General features: G+C 57.4%; 1 protein-coding gene across 1 annotated transcript in view; it reads right to left on the bottom strand.

Moving 5' to 3' along the window:
- Positions 1-127: 127 nt before the first annotated feature.
- The window catches only part of KIRREL1 (kirre like nephrin family adhesion molecule 1), a 16482-nt gene continuing 4915 nt past the window's right edge, over positions 128-11694 (bottom strand). The window contains exons 3-12 of the mRNA XM_014462746.2: positions 8832-8989; positions 6944-7094; positions 5863-5968; positions 5599-5747; positions 5240-5367; positions 4482-4608; positions 4284-4384; positions 2383-2581; positions 518-625; positions 128-348 (exon numbers count right to left, since the gene is read on the bottom strand). Coding sequence (XP_014318232.1) covers positions 128-348; positions 518-625; positions 2383-2581; positions 4284-4384; positions 4482-4608; positions 5240-5367; positions 5599-5747; positions 5863-5968; positions 6944-7094; positions 8832-8989 — 1448 coding nt within the window. The remainder of the gene's footprint in view (positions 349-517; positions 626-2382; positions 2582-4283; positions 4385-4481; positions 4609-5239; positions 5368-5598; positions 5748-5862; positions 5969-6943; positions 7095-8831; positions 8990-11694) is intronic.

Below are 11694 nucleotides of genomic sequence, written 5' to 3'. Positions count from 1 at the left end.
CAAGAATCCGCCTGGAGGGTGTGTGAGCATGTGTGCATGTGTGTGTGAGCATGTGTGAGCATGTGTGCATATGCGTGTGTGTGGACCAAGGCCAGCTGACCGAGGGAGGAGTGAGGGACAGCGGTTATTAGAGAACTAAGGGGTGGGGGTGGGGGCAGTCCCAGGAGTGTGACGAGGGGAGTGGGCCAGGGCAGGGCAGGCCCCTTACTGAGTAGATGGCTTTCATGACGCGGGTGGCTGTGGAGACGCTGGCAGTGTCGTCCTCGCGGTCAGAGTGCATGGTGAGAGGCTCACGGTTCACTGTCTCCACCTTGATGTCCAGTTTCCTTAGGGTCACGTCCTTGCGACCTGGGACAGGGAGACGGCCTGGACGCTCGCTGCCAGCCTCGCAGGGGTGATTTCTGGGCCCACCTTGACTGGGAAGTGCAACTGCCACACCCCGGGCCCCTCCCAGCGAGGCCCTGCCTCTGGAGGCCTGGGGTGGGCGGGGAGGGCCGGGCCCACGGGCCATACTCACTGCCTTTGCGACGCCGGTAGAGGAAGAACACCAAGGCCACGAAGGAGAAGGTGAGCAGGATGCCCGCACCGATGGTGGCTCCGGCGATGATGCCCACAGGCAGCACCTCTTCAGATGAGAAAGGAAAGGAGCGGGTAAGGACGGAGCCTGACCTCCCTGGGGCTCTGAGCTCAGTGCTGACTGAGGACCAGGCTGGCCACAGCCGCAGGCTCCCCGGGATTGTGCTCGGGTTGCCTTATGTAAAGGTGGGATTTTAGAGGAAGGCCTGCATTGTGTTTGGGTTTGGGCCAGAGCTTAAGCTTAAGCAGAGTGGAGGGCATGGTGATACCTTATCCTAGCTTCTGGGGCATCCCCTCCACCCTGGCCTGGGTGGTCTGTCTGTCCCTCTCCTGTCCCACCTTCCTATGAGCCTTGGTCTCTCCCTGCTGGCTGGGCTGTTTGAGGTCAGCTGTCTCCAAACTCTCCCACCTGCCACGTGTGCTCTGACCTCCTTCACCACCTCAGCATCGGGAAGGCCCCCTCTGCGCCCACCCACCAGACCTCCAACAGCCCACCTTGGTTCCCTGCCCCCCAGAGCTGAGAAGCACCTGGGACTCCGATTCCAGCTTTCTCTCCCCTCCCGGAAGTCCTGGGTGGGTCAAGGCCCCTCCCCACAGAGCCTGGGCTGCTGTGCTCTGCCTTACTCTCCACTCTCTCCCTCCACCACCTCCTTGCTGGCACCCTCAGCTGAGAACTGATGGATCCCGTTATTCCCATCTCCCATGTCAAATGGCTAGTTATGTATGTGTGTGTGTGTGTGTGTGTATACACTGAGTGGCCAGATTATTAAGACCACCCCATCAGTACTTCGTTGGGCCACCTTTTGCCTTCAATACTGTGGCGATTCTTCTTGGCATTGACTCCACGAGATGTTGAAAGGTGATGCGAGGAATCTGACACCATGCCTGATGAATAGCACTGTCCAGTTCTGTGAGATGTGATGGTTGTGGAACCAGCTGCCTGATGGCTCTTTTAACTTCGTCCCACAAATGCTCAATTGGATGGAGATCTGGTGATTGTGGGGGCCACCTAAGCAAGGTAAAGTCTCCCACATGTTCTTGAAACCACTCCTGCACAATATGAGCGCCGTGGCATGGCGCCTTGTCTTGTTGGAAGAAGCCATCTCCATTGGGATACGCCATCGACATGGTAGGATGAACTTGATCAGCAACGATACTTAGGTATGTTGTGCTATTCAGACGTTTATAATGATCTGGCCCTCTAGCAACTTCAGCAGGAAATTATAGCTAATTTGCCTACAAACGTCAGGTGGTCATACTAATCTGGCCACTCAGTGTGAGTGTGTATATATATATATATGCCTTTCTCCCTCTTCAGACATAAAAACTTCCCAAAAAGTCAAAGGTAATGCCTGTTGTTGTTGTTATACTAGAAGTGCCTCGGGGAGGGAACGTGTCTCCGATCAGACTAAGGATCCTTGAGGAGGTGGGGAACCGGACTCCCTGGGCACCTGTCCTATGCCAGGCATTTTATACATACTGCCTCATGTAATCCTCACACCAACCCAGTGAGGTAGGCTATACTTGACATTCCTCCAGCTGAAGTCATTTGCTGCCACTGCGTAAGTTCCTGAGGGCAGGGACCACGTGCACATTGGTCCCTGCAGCCCTAGCCCGGGGCCTGGCATAACAGATGCACAGCACACGTTTCAGAAAGTAAGTGGCTTTCCCCTGCTGAGCAATAGGCCAGGTTCCAGTGGGGAGGCCCCCGCCAGTGACCTCCCTCTGAGCCCCGCCCCGGGAGAGAGGAGGGAGCGGGACCCCAGGCTGTCCTGCGCCCCGGCCACCAGCCAGCACCGCGGTCACCTCGCTCCTCCAGCTGGATGATGGCGGTGCCCGGCCCGAAGCTGTTCCAGGCAGTGCAGTTGTAGTGGGTCTGGAAGTCGGCCTCCATGACGTTGTTGATGGTGAGTGTGGACAGCACCCCGCTGCCGGAGTTGGTCCTCTCCACCGTGTAGCGTTCCAGGGTCCCCACCTCCAGGAAGTTCTCCTTCCAGGCCCACGCCTGTGGGGAGGGCAGGGGGTCAGAGAGGGGCAGGAGGTCGGAACACCTCACCCTTCCTCAAGGCGCGTGCCCTGTGTGCCTCTCAGCCCAGCCCAACACACCCTGCAACAAGCCTAAGTCACTGACACCCACTGCCTCAGACCTTGGCATTGAACCTCCAGCCCAGTGGCTCCCACACATGACTGAGACATTCAGACAAATCTAGGGACGTTCTTTAAAATGCCCATTCCTGGGACTTATCTCCTAAATAGGAACCTCTTTTCTTTTTTTTCTTTTTTTTATCCTCACCCAGGAATATGTTTATTGATTTTTAGAGAGGGAGGGAGAGAGAAACATTGGTGTGAGAGAGAAACTTCGATCGGCTGCCTCCCATATGTGTCCCTACCAGGGATCCAACCCGTAAACTCTTGGTGTGCGGGCCAACGCTCCACCCAACGGAGCCACCCAGCAAGGGCGGAATCGGTGTTTTTATAAGGATCCCATGCGATGTATGTGACGTGGGTGCACCATTTGGGGACCCCTGATGTTGTAGAAAAAGCCCTGGGTCGGGGAGTCAAGAACACGGTGCTCCTTTCAAGTCCCCGTGTGGCCTCCCTTCCCTCTCCGCTGTTTCCTCACCTGTGAGTGAGAGGACCAGACTGGACAACAAGGTTTCTCCCACATAAGCCGGTCCTTCAATCGTACCCTAACCCAGAGCCAGCCCCAGACGCTCATAAAGAGCTCTCACAGGAGAGGGGTCCCAGGCTCCTTCACCCCTGGGCTCCCGGAGGGCAGTCCCCGTGTGTCCCCTCCCCCCGAGGGGAGCGTGAGGGGTGGTGCTGGCTGAGAACTGGCTCCGGTCCAGGATCAGCTGTCCCCGCTCGGAAGCAAAGCCCCCGGGAGCGGGGCCACTCCTGGTTCGGCAGCCGTGGTAATGAAGTGTCCCTGGGCAGCCCTGCAGGCAGCCAAATGGTTATTAAATGTGATGAGGGGTTTGACGGTTAATGGCCACGGAAGAAATTAATGGCTCATGGTGTGGGGAAGAGGAGAGAGGAGGGGGATGGTGCGGGAGCCGGTGGAGAGGAAGGAGAAGGGAGGGGAGTGGCTGTGGGACAGGGTGGGAAGGAGAACTGCTGGGCAGGGCTGAGGGGAGAGGCAGAGGAGGGAGCAAGGAAAGATCAGGAGGAAAGGAAGGAGATGAGGGAGGAGAGCAAGAGTGGCTCAGTGGTTCAGCATCGACTTATGAACCAGAAGGTTATAGGTTCGATTCCCAGTCAGGGCACATGCCGGTTGCGGGCTCGATCCCTAGTGTGGGGTAGACAGGAGGCAACCAATCAACGATTCTCTCTCATCATTGATGTTTCTATCTCCTTCTCCCTTTCTTAAATCAATTTTAAAAAATAAAGAAAAGAGTGGTGCCTGGGGAACTGACAGTGAACCTCGCCAAGGCCTCCCCTGGCCTTCCACCCCAGCTGTCCTGCTGTCCTCTTACTTGTCACGCGCCCCATGTTAGGGTGATACTGAGGTTCAAACACTAAGCAATTTGCTCAGGGTCACACAAGTCAGAGAGGTGGTGGGACAGAGCAAGGAAAGGGACAGAGGGACTTAAAGTTGGAGGATCAGAAGTAGAGAGAAGTAGGAGCAGAGACAGAGCGGGAGGAGACCGAGCCGGAACAGAGAGCAGGTGCTGACTGCCCCACGCCCCGTGCGTCCCAGCACTCACAATGCGGTCTGGGGGAGGTGTGCTCCCGATGAAACACTCCACCTTGCCGCCGTCTCCCCTGACAGCGTACTGCACCGCCTCGCTGGAGATAATGGGGGGCCCTGCAAGCAGAAGACGCAGTCAGGGTCGGCTGGAGTCAGGGTCGGCTGGAACCCGCAGCACCTGCCCCCCGGGCCCAGTCCCTCGCGGGCCACTCACCGTTCACGTAGAGCGGCACCTCCCGCTCGGCCACTCCGATGCGGGGCACGATGGCCCGGCAGGTGTAGGTGCCGGCGTCCGCCTGGGTCACCGACTTCAGCAGCAGCTGGTTGCTGTTACTCAGCACCTGTGCAGAGAGAGCAGCCTCGGGTGGGGAGCCAGGAGGCCTGGGCCCCTAGGTCCGGGGGGCCCCGCATTGGATGTATCGGAGAGAAAGCAGGAAGGGCCACAGTGAGTTCCCAGAAGGGAAGCAGGGTCAGGAGTCTGTCTGGTCCCTCCCCCGGCTCGAAACAGGTTGGCATTTAAACACACCAGCGCTGCACGGGCGGACAGAGGAGGTGGGCCAGAGGGCGATGAGGTCACAGGATGCGTCTCTCCGATGATCTGCTCTAGTGACAACTTCACCCTGAAGTCCCTCTTCTGCCCCAACTGCTCAATGCCGGTCTCTGGAGGGCTGTGAACTCAGCCTTTCCCTCTCTGGTGACCTCTCCAGTCCCCCACCTTGGATGCAGCCTTCACCACATCCTTTGCCAGCCCAGCGCCTCCCCTCAGGCCCTCCCCCTCCTCCCACACACGCCAGCAGGCCCCTGAACCGGACAGTTGTTCTAGGAGGAGGGGTGGGGTTGAGCGCAAGCACTGTCCTTGTCCTCTAAGTCCCAAGACCTTAGAAATAGCCCAAGTTCAACTTGAAAACGGATGCTGCCCTCCCTAGAGAGCTCTTCCCTCCCAGCACCCGGGAGAGGCAGCAAGGGGCTTACCATGTTGGAGTCCTTTTTGGTCCAGGTGAGGGTGAGGGGGGGATTCCCAACCCAGACACAGGTGAGCGTCACATCAGAGCCAATGTCTGTAGTCGTAGGTTTAGGGTCAACCACAATCCGGGGGGCGACTGAGGTAGAGGGCAGCAGGTCGTCAGGGTCTCGGTGCCATGGGGTCAGCTCCAATCAGCCTCCTCCTCTTTCTCCTGTCCTGCTACCCCCCCCCCCCCCCCGCGTTTCTTCCCTGTCTCCTCAGCCTCATAGAGCCTCCCCACCCCACCCAGGCCCTTTATAGGCCCCTCCCTCCGCCCCAGGTCCCACCCCGGCCCTCTGCCCCCGCCCCTGCAGGTGCAGCTACTCACAGTGGACATTCACCAACGTGCTGACATTGGTGCTGCCCACTTTGTTGTAAACCTCACAGGACACAGGCTCCGTGAAGAAGGAATAGTCAACATTTGTCTCATAGTGACTCTCATGGGCATCCTCAATGGAGAAGCCGCCCTTGGCCCATCTGGGGGAAGAGGCAACACGGGGGGGGGCGGTGGAAGTGGGGTTAGGGCTTGGAGCCTCTCACCACCCCCAGGGCACTGCCCTCCCCAGAGTGCCCCACGCCCTGCTCCTCACACCTGTAGCCCAGGATCTCAGGGTTGGCTGTGGCCTGGCACGTAAAGACAACACGCTCGCCCTCCTGTACCGTCTGTGGCTCGATGGACAGGGTCACGGTGGGAGGGTCTGCAAAGCAGGGGACAGGAAGTCAGGGTCTTTTCTGTGCCGCAGGTTTCCTTTTCTCTCCCTGGCACATCCACTCGGGCACCCTGTGCAGATCTGGGAGTCTGCGTGTGCAGTGTGCCAGCTCCAATAAATAAACCTGTCTTCTCCATCTTCACCCACATCCCTCATGGACTCTGGGGGGCCATCTAGAGTGATGATCAAGGATGATACCAAAGGGACAGATCAGTCAATGGGTGTAAAGGCCAGTGGTGGCCACTAGATGTCAGTGTGGGCTCCCCTGGCTCATTAAAAGGGCTGGGGGCGGGGCATTTCTCCAACTGCTGCCCAGATCCAACCCTACCCAGGGCAGAGGTCATTTATGGAGCACATACCAGCTGGCGGACTCCATGCTAGAAGCTCTGACACTCTATCTCATTTAATGCTCACCACCCTGAGAAGCAGGTACAGGCCCACGTTCCTTATCTGAAACCACTGAAACCATGTGTTTCAGAATTTGGAATTTTTCAAATCTTAGAAAGGAAATAGTGTGCCTGGACTGTTTACCATGCAAGACCTCCAGCAGGGTCCGGGCCACACCCATGGCCACATACAGTAATCCCTCTGCAGCGAAACCTATGACTATTCAGATTAAGACTACGAAAAGCCTCAGTTCAGGTTTTGCCACCAAATCTCTGTTATTTTGGAATTTTGGATAAGGGATTGTAGGCCTGCATTTTATTTCCTGCAGGTATACAGAATTGGAAACTGAGGCGCAGAGATTAAATCATTGCCCAAAGCCACACTCTGGTTTAGACCCGGGAAGGGCTTGACTCATCGCTGATGCCTCTTCACCAGTCCTCAGCGCCCCGGGGTCAAACCAGGGAACCCTCACAGATGCAGACAGTGAGCCTGTCCTGGGCCCCTGGAGGATTCTGCTGACTTCTCCGCGGTGCCCACATCTCCCCGCGCCCCCCTCCCCGGGTCCCCCCAGCTCACGGTGCACATCAAGCTCAATGGAGGTCTCCCTGCCACTGGGGGCGGCCTCGTTCATGCTGCGGCAGGTGAAGACGCGCCCGATGTCCAGGTCTGTGGGGTTGATGAGCAGCAGGCTGACGGTGGTCTCCCTCTTCCCGTCCTTCAGCAGCTCCTGGGGTGGGACCAGGCGGAAGGCAGGGTCAGCCTAAGGGCCCCTCCCTGCTCTCAGGGTGGCGGACTCCGAGCCGGACTCCGCTGGAGGGCGCTTTAACCTAAAGCTCAGCCCCGTCCCCAGACTCAACCTCTCCTTGGGTTTTGTTTTGTTTTAATTAGGAGATTTTATTTTTCAGAAAAGTTTTAAGTTTAAAAGAGAAAAATTGAAAGAGAATGCCCATGTTCCCCCTTCCCTCACCCCCCAGTTTCCCTGTCATTAACATGACCCATTAGTGTGATCTGTGTGTTACAACCAATACTGACACGTTACTGCTAACTCCCGTCCATAGTTTACATCAGAGCTCATTCTGTGGGCTGCCAACTTTGCCTCATGGTGTTGGTTGAGCCTGATTCCTGGGATTCTCTGAGTCCAGCTCAAGTCCCTCCTCTTCTGCTAAGTCTTCCTGGGCCACCTCAGGCCCCGGGACTCTCCCAGCCTGAACCTGTGCCCCTCGCAGGCAGTCTGTCCTCACGATGCTCTGGCTGGTTCTGCCCTGCCCTGAGGCACTGGGCCTGGGTTTTTCTGAGTTGGGTCTCTCCTGCTGGTCCGTAAACTCCTCGAGGGCAGGGAATGAGCTCACAGGCCCTAAGTCTCATACCTCTCATACCGACTCTGTGGCTCAAAGGAGCCCTGGGGCTGTTCTCCTACTGCAGGCTGCCCGAGGCATGCCAAGCTATGAGCCAAAGTTACACACATCTCCCCTGGGTGCAGACCGTGGCTCCCTGTGCTGCCTGGCAGGCCAGGGCTTTAATGAATGTAAAAGAGGGGGGGGGGACGACAAGTGCCACTAACAAACCAGCTTGTTTGGTTGCCAAAATATTTCAAAACATGTAGCGCTGAAGGAGAAAAGGAACAGAGTCCTTGGTGGTGAAAGAGTCAAGCACCACGGAGGCCAAATTCTCGTTGGTCAAATGGTGAAGCTGAGGCCAAGGAGAAGTGAGCTGTCCAAGGCGTCAAGGGCGGAGCTAACCCAGCTCCCCCTGGGGCGGTCCTCACAGGCCCACAGGTGAGCATCTCTCTCCCACCAGGGGAGGTGTCTGTGCAGCTCCTAGCCAAGGGCTGGGTACACATGTCTGCCCGCAGCTGGCAGAGGAGCTCGGAACAGGAGATCCCCCTGAACTCTGCCAGGTGATCCTGGGCAGGTCGCCTGCTGCCTTTCTCTGCCACAGGCTCATCTATGAAATGGACTCAGCGATCCCTGCCTCCTCGGCCTCTGAGCCAACTAGAGGAGGGGAAGGAGGTCAAGGGACAGGGTGGGCAGAGCGCAGTCTGACCTAGGTACAAACCCAGCTCTGCCGCATGCCAGCTGTGTGACCTGGGGCAAGTCTCTCAGCCTCTCTGACCATCAGCTTCCTTGCTGTGAGTTGGAAATAACACTAACTCAGGAAACGCCTGGGAGGGTCAGAATCACGGTCCACAGAGAGCTTCGCGCCCACAGCGCCTGACACAGTGGGTGTTCCTAACGTGGCTGTTCTGACTGCCGTTCTTGGTCTCTGCTCAGGACCGAATGGCATCATGAACCTGGAAATTCATTTCTCTGCTCTGGGCCTCTTTTTCCCAATCATATAACAAGACGGTTGGTCCAGATGACCTTTAAGGCCCCTTCTCGATCTGCATCCGAGTCAGACTCAGGGAGGAAGGAAAGATGACCTGGGATGAGGCCCAGGAGGGGGTGGGGAGCATGCGGGGTCTCACCGTGCTGGCCACAGCGCCCTCCTGCTGCGTCCCATCCCGGAACCAGATGATGGTCGCCGCAGGCTTGGCGTTAAAGGCTCGGCATGTGAGGTTGTAGGGGATGCCTGCTTGCAGCAGCAGTACGGGGCCTCCATCGATCTTGGTGTCCTCAGGGGGGACTGTGGGAGAGAGCAGAGCAATCGGTCCAGGGCCCAGCCCTGCCCTGATGGCCGAACCCCTGCCCTGGAGGCATCCCTCTCCTGGTATGTCCACCCTGGGGGAGGCAGTGCCACCCGCACCCCCTAAACGGAAGTCACTACATCTGTGCTTTCGTGTGGCTTCACCCAAGGCCCTCCGCTCGCAGCTTCCTGCACTCCTGCAGCCTTTCTTTTACAGCCTGGACCGTGTTCTGATACCATATCCCGCCATTCTCAAGGCTACAGACAGATGAGGGGAGTGGCCTCAAATTAGGAAAGGGCGGGGCTAGCTCAGGGTTTGAGTACAGCTCCTGGAGGGGGAGGGAGGGCAGTGGTCTTGCACAGAAAGGACAGAAAGGTGCTACGTCCACAGTTTCTTCCGTCCATTCCCTGCTCTCTGCTCCTCTGCCCTGGGGCAGCAGAGGAGCGAGTCTGCTACAGCAGGTCCCCAGTGGCTCTGACTCCCATCCCTGCTGGCCCCGACCCGTCCATCACAGCCGGCAGGTTCCTCTCTCCTCAGCGCAGCTAAGGCCGGGCCCCTCCCTCGCTCACACACCTTCAGTGGCGACCATCCACTGTGGGCAAGAGGTCCCAGCACCTCAGCCTGCTGCTCAGGGCTCCTCCTGCACTTGCTCACATCCTCGTCTTTGCTTTTGCCCCTTTCCTCACAGCTTCTGTTGAAGTGCTACCCAACCTATTTGCATCCTTCTTGCTGCATAAGGCCTTCCCTGCCATGTCCCCCCACTCCCGCCCCCAACACCACCTCGGTGGTCATGGCCAGTCACACAGAGCTCCTCCCACCGTGCACCTGTGTTTAAGTCACTGATGCTGATTACCCCCACCCCCACCCACCAGAATCATTATTCCTGGGAAAGCAGAGACCGGCCTCACTGATATTTACAGTCTCCAGTGCTCAGCGCGTGGCTGAAGCAGGCTCTCGCTAAGTGCTTCAGAAATTGAGATGCAGGAAATCAGGGACCCCCTCCTGGTCCTGTCCCCATGGTCCTCTACCTGCTCAGGTGAACCGGACCACGAGCGCCCTGAGGGCAGGGACTGCTGCCTCTTTTATCTTAAAGCTCCAGTGTCCAGCCCAGAGCTGGGTGGTGAGCAGGTGCTCGGGGCTATTCCCTGCATCACTGAGCACGAGATTGATGAGAGACAGGCGGACACATTCTGATATAATCCTCTGGTCCACCTGCTGTTCACTGGGCCAGAAATGCAAAGGGTTTTGCTGGTTGTTTGCTGGGAAAGACTCAGAGGGGCTGAGGCAGTGGTCGGCAAACCGCGGCTCTTTGGCCCCTTGAGTCGGCTCTTCCACGAAGTACCGACTTCTGCGCATGGGCCACGAAGTTTCAATCGCACTGTATGTGCGCGCCCGCACGTGGTATTTTGTGGAAGAGCCACACTCAAGGGGCCAAAGAGCCGCATGTGGCTCACGAGCCGCAGTTTGCCAACCACGGGGCTGAGGGAACCCCGCCGAGCGGCCCTGGGAGGCCCATGGAGCCAGTGGTGGGCAGGGCGTCCTGAAGTCTAGGAAACGGTGGTCTCCCGGCTGCGGTTCCAGCAGAAAGGAGTCTGTCCCAGAGTCCTGCTCCGCTCACGCGTGCGGAGTGGCAGAGGGAAAGCATGAAGTGGAGAGCCAGCTGCCCTGGTTCTAAGCCCTGGCACCTCTATGTACTTGCTTATGATCTCAGGTGAGTCCCTCAAGACACTGAGCCTTCATTTCTTCAACACAGACATGACATGCCTGCCTCTGGGGCCGCATGAAGGTCAGGCGGGGCACTGGGTATGGGCTGGGATGTGCAGGGCCCGAGACGTGGGGAAAGTGTGAGTTTTATGGACTAGCGAATCACCCATTGAATGCCTGGCTTCTCCTCTTTGCTCTCTGGTATACCCCGGTCCAGCGCCAGATGGGTGCAGGTTTGGAAATGGTGGAAGAAGAGCAAAGTGGGAAGACGGATAAAGAGCCGCCACTCAGGGTCTCCTGCTCCGCCCGGGCCCCTCCCAGGTCACGAACGCCTGGCATCACGTCCAGGAGGGAGGGCCTGGCTGATCACAGGCCCTGTGCCCAGGGTGAGGGACGGGAGGTGAGGGACACTCCAGACACAGGAGTCCTCCTGCGAGCAGCCTTCTCTTCCCCTCTCGCCCTTCCCCTGCACCCGTGGCCCTTTCGCAAAGACCGTCTACTCATCTCCTGTCACTTGCCCACCTTTCTCTTCGAATCTGGGGCAAAGAAACATAGGTTGTTAAAGTATCTGATCAGCCATAGGTGAGACAGCACATGTCTGTTTCTGAACCCATTTTTATGATTCGTGACAAATTTGCATATCAATATGTATCTATCGGTAGCCTCCGTTTCCGGGTTTGTATAATTGAAAAAAGAACATTGAGCCCTGGCTGGTGTGGCTCAGATGGCTGAGCATTGCCCTGGGCACCAAAGGGGTCGCAGGTTCGAGTCTGGTCAGGGCACCAAAAACAAAAGAACATTGACACCTATTCCCTAGGGCTGTTAGCATGAAGGGAAAATGAGGTCTGAGGTCAAGAATATGCAGGCCCCTGTGAACTCTAGTGTCATCTACACTGAATGCTCATCAGGTGTCCAAGTGCCCTGTGCATATGATGTCACTGAATCCTCACCACCACACGTAGGTCATTGCTCCTTTCATGGTAAATGCCATGACTCCCAA

This window comes from Myotis lucifugus, unplaced genomic scaffold (assembly GCF_000147115.1).
Source record: "Myotis lucifugus unplaced genomic scaffold, Myoluc2.0 scaffold_190, whole genome shotgun sequence".
In the NCBI taxonomy this organism is placed as follows: Eukaryota; Metazoa; Chordata; class Mammalia; order Chiroptera; family Vespertilionidae; genus Myotis; species Myotis lucifugus.
This window is presented reverse-complemented; position numbering and strand designations above follow the sequence as displayed.